Source organism: Cherax quadricarinatus, chromosome 40 (assembly GCF_038502225.1).
Source record: "Cherax quadricarinatus isolate ZL_2023a chromosome 40, ASM3850222v1, whole genome shotgun sequence".
Classification (NCBI taxonomy): Eukaryota; Metazoa; Arthropoda; class Malacostraca; order Decapoda; family Parastacidae; genus Cherax; species Cherax quadricarinatus.
Window position 1 is genome coordinate 19,638,819 of NC_091331.1, and position 18,337 is coordinate 19,657,155.

Sequence of the window (18,337 nt, forward strand, 5' to 3'; positions counted from 1 at the left end):
AAACAAAGAAGAATTAGCAATAGACCACTACTTATAGTTATGAGGGAATTTTATTCAAGTTTCTCCAAGATATTCTTGATAACCTGGACTGTGACCCTATTTTGGACTGCATGTATTAAGAACTAATTTACAGAATGACTAAGCCACTAAGCAGAAGACCTAGTTTCAAACAAGGCTGTGGGGACAAGGATAATGAGAACCATCAACTGTAATCAACATTTCTGTCTGTATCACAGCCAAAGCACTTGCTACAATTCCTGCATCATTAATTTTCCAAGCATTTAACATTTACTTGTAGGCTCCACAGACTGTATATTAATATAGAATTTTAACCAATCATTTCTAGTGCACATTATAATCCATGTTCCAATACATCTGCAAGTACTGCCAATAAATAGCAATGTGGTACTCCCCAACAAACCTCTGAGCTGTACTACAATTGTTGTATTTTATTGGAATGTATATACTTTTTTTTTTTTCAACAAGTCGGCCGTCTCCCACCAAGGCATAAAATAATTTCATGAACTACGATTCGTTTAACAAACAGCTTTACAGGAATGCAATTTCTTAAATGTGGACTGCTCATAATATCCCAGGCTATTATAACTGTCTGTTAATTTTTTTTTTTTAACATGTAGGCCATTTCCCACCAAGGCAGGGTGACCCAAAAAGAAAGAAAAACTCAAAAATTATGAAAAATAATTACAATACTGAACTTATTCACTAGCCTTATCAATTTTTAATTAACAAGGGAAACTACAATAAATTATCTTTAGGGAATAGTACAGAGTAATACAGTATACTCTCAATTAAAGAGATCTCAATTTAATGGGCTTCAGAAATATGAGAAAATGCACTGGGTCAGCACATTCACAAACAATGTACAAAGTCCATTAGTTACAGAATTATCCACTATTATCACAATAAGTACAAAAGAATCTCTCCTCCACAATCGCCATTAGTGATCACTCGCTTATGCCTGTTAGTCCACTAAACTGAAGGTTTACATTTTCAACCCAGATTATCCAGAACATCACATGGCATACATAAAAAAAAAAATAGGCACAGTGAGTTAGTTGAAGTTCTACCAGATGTATTAAATATTTCTTTCTAAAAATAACTACCACTGCCCATGTTGCTACTGCATAGGTCATGGGAAAAAACACCAAACATTATTCTTCATCAAACAATGACCCATTCAGTGATTCTGTTGACCCTATGGTGGGGTGCATGCAAGAAGCAACCGCTGATATGTGATGCTACTACAGACTGTGTCTATTGACACAGATACAAATGTAGCCATTGGCCTTATAGTGGGCCTTGGCAAAGACTGGTGGATTACTGGTCAGACTAGGTTTGAATGACTGCCCAATTTCAATAAAAAGCTTTACTTTACAAAAACACACAAATGGTTTAAGTGTTAAGTAAATGCAAAGAGCGAGTTGTAAGCTCCCCCTACTGGGGATTCCTAATTAAACACTAAAGAATACTGGTAAAATGTGCACACTGCAAATGATGTCAATAGTCATACATGTTTTACTGGGTATTAGCTCATTTGCAAGTATTGATAGTATAATTAGCACTGAAAAATGAATGATAAACAGTTGTGATACACTAAGGAAATCCATGATGAATTTTCAAGATGAATAGCAATTTTACAAGTACTCCCATTATGGAGATCATGAACCAGTTTTCTAGAGCATGTGTGACTTGATCTACTGACCTTTAAACAGTACTTGATCTGCATTTTGTTATCAGCATCAGTACCACATGATATGAAAAAAATTGGTCAAAGGAAACCAAGATTAGGTAGCAGTACAGAAACAAACACTTAGAACAGAAAATAGGCGATAAATAGTACTATACTATAATATTCTCAAATTTGCTGAATCTTACTTTAGAATGAATTAATATTAAACAAACAAGCAAAGTTATTAAAAACAGTAAAATCACTTTTGGTTTATCTTTTAAAGACTAATACAGCCTCTCCTCACTTAGCGATGTATTTGTTTACTGACGACTCGGACTTACGATGGGCTCTCTGACCAGTTTGCATGCCTAAATAATGTATATTAGAGCTGATTTCCTCCATTCTGTTCATTACAATATAGAGTACACTACTGTATAAACATTTAAAAATATACCAGAAATGTTATAAATGGTGCAAAGGTGACATTAAAACAATATAAAAAATGGTTAACACAAACCCAGTACTGTACCATTATAGTATGTTCTTCACTCAGCGACGAATTCGTTTACCGACGTGGTCTTAGGAACGGAACTCTGTCGTTAAGTGAGGAGAGGCTGTATTTAATATTTTCCCATCACTAGCTCTAAAGTTTCGAAGAATTGCAGAAGGATAATTTCATTATCCTGGATGGATCTACAGTACAGTATATGAAATCTGTACAATAAAAATTATTATGAAATGCTTCTAAAAGATCAAAATAATGTGCATTGTTGGGAGAAGCAGTAATACTGTTAAGACAAAATTTGAAGTATTACACTGTTATATGGAATTTTTTTTATTAAAATTGTGACGATATTTGTAAAACTAAAACGAACTGTATTTTTATGGTAACTGATGTTTCCCTGCACTATCAAAATTAAGCAACACAGGTAGTGCACATACAACATTTTGCACCCATAGTATTGCTGTGACCATTAACAGGTTGAGGCTGAGGTAAAAATATAAATTTTTCCCATCAAAATTGCAAAGTGATATAACACTACATCAAAGCATCATGAAGGGAGTTGTGTATTTAGTGTCTGAAACAAAAAGATAGAAACTAATAGCACCAATAAACATTCCTTTACTACACAGGTTTAGTCTTAACATAAATGAGCAGTCTTCAGTTACAAGTTCCCATGGACCTGCTGTTTATCTTTAAACTCATTCTCTTCTGACTCAAGAAATGAGTGCAAAAAGCCACAACAAAATATAGAACAATACAATAGAACCCCTGTATCCACTGATTCAGTATCCATGGTTTCAGTTATCCACAGTTTACTGTGGCCCAAAAATACCTTTTAATTTTCCATAATAATGGCCCCAAAGTGCAAAAGTAGAGAAACTGGCAGTTCTTCAAAGCCTAAGAAAAGCCGTGAAGTGCTTCCTTTCAGTGCAAAAGAGATAATTCTCCACTTGTGCATGATTTATCAATTAAACTTTATAAAAGGTATGTATAGGACTTCTATATAGGGTTTGCTACTTTTCATGGTTTCAGTATCCACGGCAGGTACTTGGAACTTGTCCCCCATGGATACGAGGGTCCTAGTGTACTAAGTGACACCACACACATCATATATGAAAAGCAATTTATAACAGTATGAAGTCAGAAGTAAATTCAAAGTTTGCTACCCAGTAAAGGCATCATCTTTCATCATGTCTGATGGCAATACAATCCAGAGAGATTACCTTAAGTGCAAACACACAAGTCATGTTTTGAAGCTCCATTATTTTTTTTTTTTTTTTTTTTTAGAAAATTAGGGTTTAATTTGTATGATGGATATAAAATGACAAGTACTAAATCATCTCTTAAAAATCTTTCACTCCTGGGTTGCTGCTGTGATTTCCAACACTCAGACACAACTATGGTAGCTACTTCTTTATATATCACTCTAATCTGGTTAATATTGGCATTCATAGGAAAGAATGATAAATAAAAAAAGATTTGGGAGTGGGAAATCAAGTGATTATATTTTGAATAAAATCTTCTAGTTAGTTTTCAATTATGAAATCTTGCACTACAATAAAAGAAAATGGACACTGTAAAAGCATACATTTCTTGACCTATTTTTACTAAAAAATATATGAAACTGAAAAAATAATTTCACTGTGAACCTTGCATATAAATGAAAAATGGCTTTTGGTCTTTAACCATTTAACTGTGGCATACCCAGGAAATAAATTTCCTGTGTGTAGTAAGATTCTGAACAAATTCTTTTTTTCTTACAGGCTGTAGGAGTACAATTTTTTTAATCTAATAAGACTATGAGTGGAATCTAGTAAAAAAAAATTAAAATTCTATGGCATGTTAAAGTTAGTAAAAAAATTATTACTTGTAGGCAACAGCAGTGTAAATGCACCACCCCTATTTACAATTTATTGATGCCAAATTATGATTGTTTTTCAGTTTGTTTTTAATGTTTAACACTATGTATACTAGTTTCTTATTATATTAGATGTGCTTCAGAGAGTTTTACATCAAACATGAGGAAAATGCTTAGTCCAACCTTGTTTCACTCAGAATATATAGTATAAATTGGTGCAAATATTTTTTTTATTTTTTTTTTACTGCTTTTGTCTTCTAACAATACATATATAGAATACCTAGGATTTTACAATTGTTTCAAGGTGTAACACTCCACAAAGCATGGAAATAAGTAACACTACAGTGGAATCTCTACTTGCGAGCGCATCCACGTGCGAGTTTTTCCAAATACGAGGAGTCGATGGGTTGATTTTTTGCTTCCATACGTGAGCAAAATTTCCATAAGTGAGCAGACCTCGAGGGAGATTCCTTGATGCTGGTGAGGGGCTCTTGCTTTTGATCTAGGGAATTGTATCTCATTTGTTTGTTGGACTATCTTATTGAAACTTGGGCAATGCATGATGGAAAGATGCTTCTTAAAGTACACCAAAAATGTAAGAAATCGGAGCATAAATAATGGAGTTCACTTCTCAGCAATTAGCCACCCCTTAGCGGTATTTTCGTATGGTTTTTATGGTTGTATTCTCGTTTTTTTTGGTCTCATTTGATAGAAAGGAAGATATATTACAGAAATAGATATGATTTTGATTGCTTTCATGACGAAAAGTACCTTGAAATTGAGCTCAATGAGGGAGAAATGCTCGTTTGCTTGACTATGTTCAAGAGTAAACAAATGACGTCACTGTCCATTCCAATATGCAGTCGTGAATGGGTTGACATTATTTATACAATTATTGCAATAAGGCATAACAATAAATCTTATATTTTTTGTGTGAATAAAAATTACAAATTATTTATATTGTAATAATAATAATAATAATAACAGTATAATAATATAATACAATAATAATACACCTACCATCCGACTTACGACCGAGTTCTGTTCCGAGAAACCGGTCGTAAGTCGAAATGGATGTAAGTCGAACTTTACTACTGAATATCAACATCACATTTTTGTAATGACTATTTTATTGTTTTATTTTGGTATTTCATGTTTTACTTTACTTTTTATGCTGTTAGTACTCTATTTTATACTGTAAGGTTTAGGATAAACACTGTGTACAACACAAATAGTTGTTTATTTCCCAGAAATTTGGCAAAAAAAAAACATGGTCGTAAGTAGAGTGGTCATAAGTCGAGCAGGTCGTAAGTCGGATGGTAGGTGTAATAATAATACGTATACATGTAATAATAATACATATGTAATAATAATATAATACAACAATAATAAACAGTATAATACAATAATAATAATACGTATAATAATAATAATACATATGTAATAATAATGTAGTACATAATAATAATTATAAAAATAGATGGCTTCAAAAGGCCGTCACTAGATGGCAGTGGTTACCACAACAAAGAGGGAGCGGTTGTGGCTGCCTCCACCTGTTACATAATGACATATTTTATTCATTCTAGAGTATATATTAGGTTTATATGTTATTTATATTGTTTATTATTTCATATTAGATGAACTGTGATAGATAAATAAGCCGTAGAGTTGATGATAGTGAAATATTCAAGGAGTATTATGTCCTGTCTCAAGACAAACTCTTATTGGCCACTGCCACACATACACAGGTATCATCTGACTTACAACCGAGTTTGGTTCCGAGAAACTGGTCGTAAGTCGAAATGGACGTAAGTCGAACTTTACTACTGAATATAAACATCACATTTTTGTAATGACTTTATTTTATTGCTTTATTTTGGTATTTCATGTTTTACTTAACTTTTTATGCTGTTAGTACTGTATTTTATACTGTAAGGTTTAGGATAAACAGTGTGTACAACGCAAATAGTTGTTTATTTCCCAGAAATTTGGCATAAAAAACATGGTCGTAAGTCAAGTGGTCGTATGTCGAGCAGGTCGTAAGTTGGATGGTAGGTGTAATGAAGTATTTTATTCATTCTAGAGCATATATCAGGTTTCTATGTTATTTATATTGTGTGTTATGTCAGATGAACTGTGATAGATAAATAAGCCGTAGAGTTGATGATAGCGAAATATTCAAGGAGTATATTGTTCTGTCTCCAAACACTCGTCGGCAGCTGCCGCCGCCGCCACATATATAATGCCGTAAGGCATTTTGCCTTACGGCGTTCCGCTAATACGGCAATGTCAAATTATGACCAAAATTTGCTATACGGCAAGCGGTCTTTCAAATACAGTGCCCCCACCCGGTTTGTTTACATTTTCCGTGACCACATCTGTTATGTCAGGAAACTTTCCAAAATTTCAAGTGTTTTAAATAAGTCACTCTGTCTGACTTTTTTTGGTTATCCTAGGTTCTCTACACATATGTTGCTATGTATGATAATTCTATGTAACTGTATTTGTGTATACCTGAATAAACTTACTTACTTCTGCATATTTTATATGTACTCTGATAATTATAGTTATGTGTACCTGTACCTAAATATACTTATTGTGCCGGTGTGCAGGTACACATTAAAATCGCTAAGTCTCTCTCTACTCATGACTCCAATACAGGTCCTCCATCACAAATCCGGCATCATTGGGACCTGTAGTGTGCCAGATTACTGAGTTTGCTGAATTACAGAGTGGTTAGGTTAGAATACAATTAATAAAATTAACCAACTTGACTTACACAGTTCATTGAACATCGGCAAAAATCAAACATTTCCGCTACTTTGAGCTCAATTTCGAGTTACTTTTCGTTATGAAAGCAATCAAAATCATGTCTATTTCTGTAATATATCTTCCATTCTCTCAAATGAGTCCAAAAAATGAGAATACAACCATAAAAACCATACGAAAATATACTGCAAAGAGGCGGCTAATGTCTGAGAAGTGAACTCCCTTATTTATCGTCCGTCTTTTTTATTTTTGTTGTACGTTAAGAAGCATCTTTCCATCATACATTGCCCAAGTTTCAATGAGATAGCCCAACAAACAACCGAGAAAAAAAAATATTTACCAAAAATCATATATGGCAAGCCCAAGCCAGGTACTGGAAATAAGTCACTTTGTCTGACTTTTCTGGGTTATCCTAGGTTCTCTATACATACACTGCTATGTATGATAATCTATGTAACTGTATTTGTGTATACCTGAATAAACTTATTTACTTCTAGTCTGTCAACTGAGTACAAGAAACTGCCCATTCACTTATTTCAACTACCCAATAAAGTGGTCAGAAATTGGCAATTTGGCAGATTTCACACAAATTTCAACAGATGCCAATTTCAAAATAGGGTCCAGAATAAACAATGCAGACATTCCTGGCACTAAAATAACATTTTCTCTGTTCATTAGTCATGGCTACAGGCCCCTCTTATATTACTCTTGCTTACCATTTGGAATTTTTATTCACAAAAAAAAAAATAGAAGATTTACTGTTATGCAGACTACTGCTTTATTGTAATAATTGTATAAATAATGTCAAACCATTCTTGACTCCGTATTGGAATTTGGACTGGCAGGCAGACAGGTATTGGACGGTGACGTCATTTGTTTACTCTTGAGCTTCGCTAAAGAATAGAACATTTTCGCTACTGCGAGCGCAATTTCAAGGTACTTTTCGTCATGAAAGCAATCAAAATCATATATATTTCTGTAATATATCTTTCATTCTATCAAATGAGACCGAAAAAATGAGAATATAACCATAACAACCATACAAAAATATACCGCTAAGCTGCCGCTAATGGCTGAGAAGTGAACTCCGCTATTTATGGTCTGATTTCTTTCATTTTTGGTGTACGTGAAGAAGTATCTTTCCATCATACATTGCCCAAGTTTGAATAAGATAACCCAACAAACAACTGAGAAAATAATAATAATATAATAATAATAATATCTTTATTTACTACACTTACATGTACAAGGTATACAGGCCTAGCTGACATCAGTGATATACTACTGTATAGAAAGGCACTTGTTATGCTGAGTATTTCAAGAAAATTAGGTCAGTGTCCCAGGATAACACCCACACTAGTCAACTAACACCCAGGTACCCATTTACTGATGGGTAAACATAGACAACAGGTGTAAAGAAACACGCCTAATGTTTCTACCCTGGCTGGGAATCGAATATTTACCAAAAATCATATACAGTGGACCCCCGCATAACGATCAGCTCCCAAATCGACCAATTACGTAAGTGCATTTTTGTAAGTGCTTTTGTAGGTGTATTTTTGGGAGTCTGAAACAGACTAATCTAATTCACAATGTTTCTTATGTGAACAAATTCGGTCTATAACGGCACCCAAACAGACTTCTGGATTGAAATAATATCGTTATGCGGGGGTCCACTGTATGGCTAACCCAAGCCAGGTACTAAAAATAAGCCACGTTGACTTTTTTGGGATTATCCTAGGTTCTCTACACATATGTTGCTACGTGCGATAATCTATAGAGAGAAAATAACTTTTTTGTTTCATGTTTATGGTGGAGTACGAGTGTATATCATAGTTAGCCCTGTGCTATACTCCATTTTCTCTAATATAAGCCACCAAGACAAGGATAGGAGAATGGTATTTGTTTACCATATCCTCTTCATACCTTCTTCGAACTGCTCGGTGTTACGCCAAATATTATTCATTCTGGAGTATTTAACATGTTTTATGTTATTTATATTGTTTCTTATGTCATATTAGATCAATTGTGATAGACAAATAAGCTGTAGTGTTGATATTAGCGTAATAATAAAGCATATTCTCCTGCATCACGAGACAGCTCATGGCAACCAACAGTGGCTTCAAAGCCACCTTATCTTTAATGGATAATGTACTGTGTAGGTGCTTTACATAATGAGAAGCATTTCTTTTATTCATTGGAACCATGGCTAGGGCTTTAGTAAGCAGGTTAAAACAATAAATGGAGAAAAAGAAATTGGAATGACTTATGCAGCAAGTAGCGCCACTAAACAGTACCAGCAGGTTGGTGTGGCGACCCTGGAAATTTGAAATTATGCTAGCCAAAATTAGTGCCGAATAACTGAAGGAACCGAATAAATGATTGCCGGATTTGTGATGGCGGACCTGTACTACATAATAATAATCACTCTTGGGCACACTAAATGTCTTATTTTACATCAATACAGGCCTTTTCATTAATCCATCTATGATATTTTCCTCAAAATTATATATGAAACCCATTACATAGCATATAAACATGATACATACACTCATAGAATAAAAATTTATGTAAATGTAAGATTTGTTTACAAAGCAGCTGTGTAGGTAGTGTCGGAAGAATTATGTTTTCTCTAGTCAAACTGGGGGATACCTGTAGAAAAATATTCTTTTCGTATGCCTTTATATATAGCAATTCACGACCCTTGTGGGTTTAGTGCTTTTTATTATTATTATAATAATAATATAATAATAATATTATTATTATTATTATTATTATTATTATCTTCATTCACTCTAAAAATGGTGTGTTGCTATTTGTTTATTCTGAACTAACTTGTACAACTTGTACACAATGTAAGAGTATTTGTATTGTGAGGTAATTATTATTATAATAAAAAAATATTGAGGTAAATGTTTTACAAACTCTTACAAACAGACGTGAATGAACTAAAAGTAGACACATATTAATACGCATTTATTTCACCTGACCAAGTGATCGTCCACTACTTGTTCAGTTTGTGTCCTTACATTGTCTCAACTCTGTATCTCGTTCTCTCTCTCTCGTTTACTCTTTCGTTAACTAGTTGACTCTCATTGACGATGGCGTCTAAGGTTAGCTGTGATAAAAAGAGAAGTCGTAAGCCTCTTGCTTTAAGTGCCAAGTTAGAGGATGATGGCGTGCCATTCTGATTTTATTCAATAAACACCCTGCCACTCACCTCTCACACATTAATATTAATATTTTAAGGCAAGTAATAAGTGTACTCTGTGTGTATCTTACCTTTTATTGTGTTTTTAATGCCTATTTCTATTGCTAACTTAATATAAGTTAGTGTAAACTTGTTGTCTGGCATTTATTACATATTTTATGTGTGCTCTGATAATAATACTTGTGGACGTGTGTGGTAGCCAGGCAGAGGGACAACATTACGTTTTCTCTGCTCAGCCATCAGAGAAAACGTGTATGAATCTGTGTTTGGCCCAGCCACTCTCTCACTCCGCTTTTGTTTACAATTTTCGGCATGAATTATTCATTACTTCTACCTTCGTTTATGATGGCATCTAAAGGTAGTTGTTAGAAATGATTAAATTCAGTGAGCAAGGTATGTCGATGCTAATAATATGGCTCTGGGCCACAGTGTAGGTAGCTGGTAGGTGTAGCCCAGGTAGGCTACACCTACCGGCTACCTACATTGACTTCCTACAAATAAATACTACTCACCTCTCTTCCTATATTAAGACTACACATATTTTAAGGTAAATAATGAGTGTACTGTATGTGTATTTTACCTCTCTGGGATGTTTTAAATATTGTATATTAAGTATATTAAGGAAGTTCGGGCGAGATATAAGCAACTATTGGCAGAAAGGTGGGCTAGTGCAAAGATGAGTAGTGGGGGGAGGTTGAAGAGGGTTGGAATAGTTTTAAAAATGCAGTACAGTGGACCCCCGCATAACGATGGCATCGCATAGCGATTTTTCCGCATAACGATTACTTTTATCGCAAAATTTTTGCCGCGCATACCGATTAAAAACCCGCATACCGATTTTCGTCCGAGACGCGTCCAATGTGCCCTCAGCCAGCCTCACATGTGCCGCTCCGTCCCATTGTTTACCAGCCAGCCTCCGCGGTAACATCCAAGCATACACTCGGAATATTTCGTATTATTACAGTATTTTCGGTGCTGTTTCTGGAAAATAAGTGACCATGGGCCCCAAGAAAGCTTCTAGTGCCAACCCTGTGGTAAAAAGGGTGAGAATTAGTATGGAAATTAAGAAAGATTTTGAAGGGTTTGGGGCTAACCCTGAGAAGCCTATGCCAGTTGTGGAATCCATTGTGCCTACTTCAAAGATTAAGGAAATGTGTGCAGAGTGGGTTGAACTGCAAACCTTTATAGATGAAAATCACCCTGACACAGCTGTTGCAAGCCGTGCTTGTGACTATTTCAATGACAATGTTATGGCCCATTTTAGGAAAGTCTTGAAGGAACGGGAGGTACAGAGCTCTATGGACAGATTTGTTGTGCGACAGAGGTCCAGTGACTCTCAAGCTGGTCCTAGTGGCATTAAAAGAAGAAGGGAAGTAACCCCAGAAAAGGACTTGCTACCTCAAGTCCTAATGGAAGGGGATTCCCCTTCTAAACAGTAAGAAGATAATGCTCTCCCCTCCTCCCATCCCATCAATCATCACCAGATCTTCAATAAAAGTAAGTGTCATGTAATTGTGCATGCCTATTTCAGTTTGTGTGTATTAAAATTAACATTTCATGTGGTAAAAAAAATTTTTTTTCATACTTTTGGGCGTCTTGCACGGATTAATTTTATTTCCATTATTTCTTATGGGGAAAATTCATTCGCATAACGATTATTTCGCATAACGATGAGCCCTCTTGCACGGATTAAAATCGTTAACCGGGGGTCCACTGTATTACAATGTGGGGCAGAAGTTTGTGGTTATAGGAGGGTGGGGACAGGAGGAAAGAGGAGTGATTGGTGGAATGATGAAGTAAAGGGTGTGATAAAAGAGAAAAAGGTAGCTTACGAGAGGTTTTTACAAAGCAGAAGTGTTATAAGAAGAGCAGAATATATGGAGAGTAAAAGAAAGGTGAAGAGAGTGGTGAGAGAGTGCAAAAGGAGAGCAGATGAAAGAGTGGGAGAGGCACTGTCAAGAAATTTTAATGAAAATAAGAAAAAATTTTGGAGTGAGTTAAACAAGTTAAGAAAGCCTAGGGAAAGTATGGATTTGTCCGTTAAAAACAGAGTAGGGGAGTTAGTAGATGGGGAGAGGGAGGTATTAGGTAGATGGCGAGAATATTTTGAGGAACTTTTAAATGTTGAGGAAGAAAGGGAGGCGGTAATTTCATGCACTGGCCAGGGAGGTATACCATCTTTTAGGAGTGAAGTAGAGCAGAATGTGTGGTGGAGGTACGTGAGGCATTACGTAGAATGAAAGGGGGTAAAGCAGCTGGAACTGATGGGATCATGACAGAAATGTTAAAAGCAGGGGGGGATATAGTGTTGGAGTGGTTGGTACTTTTGTTTAATAAATGTATGAAAGAGGGGAAGGTACCTAGGGATTGGCGGAGAGCATGTATAGTCCCTTTATATAAAGGGAAAGGGGACAAAAGAGATTGTAAAAATTATAGAGGAATAAGTTTACTGAGTATACCAGGAAAAGTATACGGTAGAGTTATAATTGAAAGAATTAGAGGTAAGACAGAATGTAGAATTGCGGATGAGCAAGGAGGCTTCAGAGTGGGTAGGGGATGTGTAGATCAAGTGTTTACATTGAAGCATATATGTGAACAGTATTTAGATAAAGGTAGGGAAGTTTTTATTGCATTTATGGATTTAGAAAAGGCATATGATAGAGTGGATAGAGGAGCAATGTGGCAGATGTTGCAAGTTTATGGAACAGGTGGTAAGTTACTAAATGCTGTAAAGAGCTTTTATGAGGATAGTGAGGCTCAGGTTAGGGTGTGTAGAAGAGAGGGAGAATACTTCCCGGTAAAAGTAGGTCTTAGACAGGGATGTGTAATGTCACCATGGTTGTTTAATATATTTATAGATGGGGTTGTAAAAGAAGTAAATGCTAGGGTGTTCGGGAGAGGGGTAGGATTAAATTATGGGGAATCAAATTCAAAATGGGAATTGACACAGTTACTTTTTGCTGATGATACTGTGCTTATGGGAGATTCTAAAGAAAAATTGCAAAGGTTAGTGGATGAGTTTGAGAATGTGTGTAAAGGTAGAAAGTTGAAAGTGAACATAGAAAAGAGTAAGGTGATGAGGGTATCAAATGATTTAGATAAAGAAAAATTGGATATCAAATTGGGGAGGAGGAGTATGGAAGAAGTGAATGCTTTCAGATACTTGGGAGTTGACGTGTCGGCGGATGGATTTATGAAGGATGAGGTTAATCATAGAATTGATGAGGGAAAAAAGGTGAGTGGTGCGTTGAGGTATATGTGGAGTCAAAAAACGTTATCTATGGAGGCAAAGAAGGGAATGCATGAAAGTATAGTAGTACCAACACTCTTATATGGATGTGAAGCTTGGGTGGTAAATGCAGCAGCAAGGAGACGGTTGGAGGCAGTGGAGATGTCCTGTCTAAGGGCAATGTGTGGTGTAAATATTATGCAGAAAATTCGGAGTGTGGAAATTAGGAGAAGGTGTGGAGTTAATAAAAGCATTAGTCAGAGGGCAGAAGAGGGGTTGTTGAGGTGGTTTGGTCATTTAGAGAGAATGGATCAAAGTAGAATGACATGGAAAGCATATAAATCTATAGGGGAAGGAAAGAGGGGTAGGGGTCGTCCTTGAAAGGGTTGGAAAGAGGGGGTAAAGGAGGTTTTGTGGGCGAGGGGCTTGGATTTCCAGCAAGCGTGCATGAGCGTGTTAGATAGGAGTGAATGGAGACGAATGATACTTGGGACCTGACGATCTGTTGGAGTGTGAGCAGGGTAATATTTAGTGAAGGGATTCAGGGAAACCGGTTATTTTCATATAGTCGGACTTGAGTCCTGGAAATGGGAAGTACAATGCCTGCACTTTAAAGGAGTAGTTTGGGATATTGGCAGTTTGGAGGGATATGTTGTGTATCTCTATACGTATATGCTTCTAAACTGTTGTATTCTGGGCACCTCTGCAAAAGCAGTGATAATGTGTGAGTGTGGTGAAAGTGTTGAATGATGATGAAAGTATTTTCTTTTTGGGGATTTTCTTTCTTTTTTTGGGTCACCCTGCCTCGGTGGGAGACGACCGACTTGTTGAGAAAAAAAAAAAAAAAAAAAAAAAAAAGTATGAGACGGGGAGCCAGGGCTACCTGCACCTGGCTTCCTACAAATAAGTACTACTCACCTCTCTCCCTACATTAAGATTACAAATACTTTAAGATAAGTAATAAATTTACTGTGAATGTATTTTACTTTGTGTGTTTTTAATGCCTAGTTCTATTACTAACTTAATATAATTTAGTGTAAACTTGTTGTCTGGCATTTATAAATGGAAAAAATGGCGCTCTGCTTTCCGGCGACAGCCTGGAACCTAACCCGCTGTATAAGTGGGACCCTACTGTATATATCAGGTTTCTATCTTATTTATATTGTTTGTTATGTCATATTAGCCGAACTGTGATAGATAAATAAGCTGTATGGATGATATTAGCGAAATTATTCAAGAAGTATTTTGTCCGGTCTCCAGACAAACTGTCGTCCACCACCGACACCACTACATGAATTACATATTTTATTCATTTTACAGTATATATCAGGTTTCTATGTTATTTATATTGTTTATTATGTCATATTAGATCAAGTGAGATAGATAAATAAGCCGTAAAGGTGATATTAGTGAAATAATTGAAGTACAGAATTCCAATGGAACGGATTAATTGCATTTCAATTAATTTAAATGAGAAAAACTGACTCTGCAAACGAGCAAATCCAATTGCGAGCAAGGTCATGGAATGGATTAAACTCGCAAGTAGAGGTTCCACTGTATTTGAATATAATGGGTTATCCAAGGTTTATTATTATGATGTATATTTAGGAGCGATTGGTGGAATGATGAAGTAAAGGGTGTGATAAAAGAGAAAGAAGTAGCCTATGAGAGGTTTTTACAAAGCAGAAGTGTTGTAAGAAGAGCAGAGTATATGGAGAGTAAGAGAATGGTGAAGAGAGTGGTGAGAGAGTGCAGATGAAAGAGAGGGAGAGGCACTGTCAAGAAATTTTGATGAAAATAAGAAAATTTTTTGGAGATAAAAAAGTTAAGAAAGCCTAGGGAACGAATGAATTTGTCAGTTAAAAACAGAGTAGGGGAGTTAGTAGATGTGGAGCTGGAGGTATTGGGTAGATGGTGGGAATATTTTAAGGAACTTTTAAATGCCGATGAAGAAAGAGGCAGTAATTTCATGCACTGGTCAGGGAAGTATAACATCTTTTAGGAGTGAAGAAGAGCAGGATATGAGTGTGGGGGAGGTGCATGAGGCATTACAGAGAACGAAAGGAGGTAAAAACTATAGGGGAATAAGTTTACTGAGTACAGCAGGTAAAGTATACAGTAGGGATATTACTGAAAGAATTAGAGTAAGACAGAGAGTAGGATTGCAGATGAGAAAGGAGGCTTTAGAGTGGGTAGGGGATGTGTAGATCAAGTGTTTACATTGAAGCATATATGTGAACAGTATTTAGATAAAGGTAGGGAAGTTTTCACTGCATTTATGGATTTAGAAAAGGCATATGATAGAGTGGATAGGGAAGCAATGTGGCAGATGCTGCAAGTGTATGGAATAGGTAGTAAGTTACTAAATGCTGTAGAGAGTTTTTATGAGGATAATGAGGCTCAGTTTAGGGTATGCAGGAGAGAGGGAGGCTACTTTCCAGTAAAAGTAGGTCTTAGACAGGGATGTGTAATATCACCATGGTTATTTAATATACGTGTACAGTATTTATAGATGAGGTTGTAAAAAAAGTAAATGCTAGGGTGTTGGGGAGAGGGGTGGGATTAAATTATGGGGAATCAAGTACAAAATGGGAGTTGACACAGTTACTTTTTGCTGATGATACTGTGCTTATGGGAGAATCTAAAGAAAAGTTGCAAAGGTTAGTGGACGAGTTTGGGAGGGTAAAGGTAGAAAGTTGAAAGTGGATATAGACAAGAGTAAGGTGATAAGGGTATCAAATGATTTAGATAAAGAAAAATTGAATATCACATTGGAGAGAGGGAGTATGGAAAAAGTTAATGTTTTCAGATATTTGGGAGTTGATTTGTCAGCGGATGGATTTATGAAGGATGAGGCTAACCATAAAATTGATGAAGGAAAAAAGGTGAGTGGTGAGTTGAGGTATCTGTGGAGACAAAAAACATTATCTATGGAAGCAACGAAGGGAATGTATGAAAGTATAGTGGTCTCAACACTCTTATATGGGTGTTAAGCTTGGGTTGTAAATGCTGCAGCGAGTAGGCAGTTGGACGCAGTGGAGATGTCCTGTCTAAGGTCAATGTGTGGTGTAATTACGCAGAGAATTCAGAATGTGGAAAGTAGGTGGTGTGGAGTTACTAAAAGTATTAGTCAGAGGGCTGAAGAGGGGTTGTTGAGGTGGTTTGGTCATTTAGAGAGAATGGATCAAAATAGAATGACTTGGAGAGTGTATAAATCTGTAGGGGAAGAAAGGAGGGGTAGGGGTCCTCCTCAAAAAGGTTGGAGGGAGGGGGTAAAGGAGGTTTTGTGGGCAAGGAGCTTAGACTTCCAGCATGAGTGTGTGCGCATGTTAGGTAGGAGTGAATGGAGACGAATGGTTTTTGGGACCTGACAAGCTGTTGGAGTGCGAGCAGTGTAATATTTCGTGAAGGGATTTAGAGAAACTGGTTAGCAGGACTTGAGTCCTAGAAATGGGATGTACAATGCCTGCACTTTAAAGGAGGGATTTGGGATATTGACCATTTGGAGGGACTTCTAAACTGTCGTATCTGAGCATCTCTGCAAAGACTGATTATGTGCGAGTGAGGTGAAAGTGTTGAATGATGATGAAAGTATCTTCTTTTTGGGTCACCCTGCCTCAGTGAGAGACAGCAGACTTGTTGAAAAAAAAAATATTTAGGTATACTGAGGTAGTAGGTTGGTAGACAGCAACCACCCAGGGAGGTACTACTGTCCTGCCAAATGAGTGTAAGACAGAATCCTGTATATTTGTTTTACATAATGGTAGGAGTGCTGATGTATTTTTTTTGTCTCATAAACACACAAGATAACAGGTTTATCTTGCTACTTTTACTTAAAATTAGGTCACACTACACATGCATGTACACATTTATGTATACACACTCACCAGAGCTTTCTTTTTTTTTCAATAGTTCTTACTCTTATTATTTTCCTTTCACATTCATGAGTAAGTGGAATAAGAATTTTTCCTTCATAAGCCATGTGTGTTGCAGAAGTCAACCAAAATGCCAGGAGCAATGGGCTAGTAACCCCTTTTCCCATACAGCTTACTAAAAATAAAAATAAAACCTTAAAGAGGGATTTGTGGATGTCATGAATGAAAAGAAGCTGGATGTCCTGGCTCTAAGTGAAACAAAGCTGAAGGGGGTAGAAGAGTTTCAGTAGCGAGAAATAAATGGGATTAGGTCAAGGGATCAGTTATGGCAGGAAAAGAGATAATATAAATGTATAAATTCAAGGATTATGTGAAGTAAAGTAAGGGTGGGATGTGAGAGGTGGGTTATAGTAAGTGTTTATGCACCTGGAGAAGACAGAAGTGTAGAGGGGAGAGAGAGAGAATTTTGGGAGATGTTGAGTGTATGTGTGGGGAGTTTTAAACCAGGTGAGAGAGTACTTGTAGTGGGGGGGACCTAAATGCTGAAGTGGGTAAAATTGTTGTGGAGGGGGTAATGGGTAAGTCTGGGGTGTCAGGGAAAATGAAAACAGATTTCAGGATGTTCATGTTTATAGAGGGGCAACAGATATATCGGATCAATATTTAGTTGTAGCTACAGTTACAGTAAAAGGTAGATGGAGCAAAAGCAAAATGGTAACAGCGAGTAAGAGGTAAAAGTTTATAAACTAAGGGAAGAGGATGTTAGGGTGAGATATAAGCAACTATTGGGAGAAAGGTGGTCAAATGAGAGTACAGGTAGTGTGTGGGTTGAAGAGGGGTGGGATAGTTTTAAAAAGGCAGTGTTAGAATGCAGAGCAGAAGTTGATAAATTAGACACATGTGCAACTCTTGGGTATCTTTAAAGATACCCAAGAGTTGCACATGTGTCTAATTTATCAACATGTCGGTTCTCTGAACCATTCATCTACAGAGCAGAAGTTTGTGGCTATAGGAGGGTGGGTGCAGGAGAAAAGAGGTGTGATTAGTTGAATGATGAGGTAAAGGGTGTGATAAAAGTGAAAAAGGTCACTTATGAGAGGTTTTTACAAAGCAGAAGTGATATAAGAAGGGTGGATTATATGGAGAGTAAAAGAGAGGTGAAGAGAGTGGTGAGGAAGTGCAAAAGGAGAGCAAATGATA

General features: G+C 36.5%; 1 protein-coding gene across 3 annotated transcripts in view; it reads right to left on the reverse strand.

Moving 5' to 3' along the window:
* LOC128687331 (ubiquitin carboxyl-terminal hydrolase 31-like) overlaps positions 1-18,337 on the reverse strand; it is a 525,901-nt gene that overhangs the window by 58,112 nt on the left and 449,452 nt on the right. For 2 of the 3 annotated variants that reach the window (XM_070092773.1, XM_070092772.1), the window contains exon 11: positions 1,724-1,741. The exons of the other annotated variant lie outside the window; for it this stretch is intronic. In XM_070092773.1, the coding sequence (XP_069948874.1) occupies positions 1,724-1,741 (18 nt within the window). The remainder of the gene's footprint in view (positions 1-1,723; positions 1,742-18,337) is intronic. 3 annotated transcript variants of the gene reach the window in all.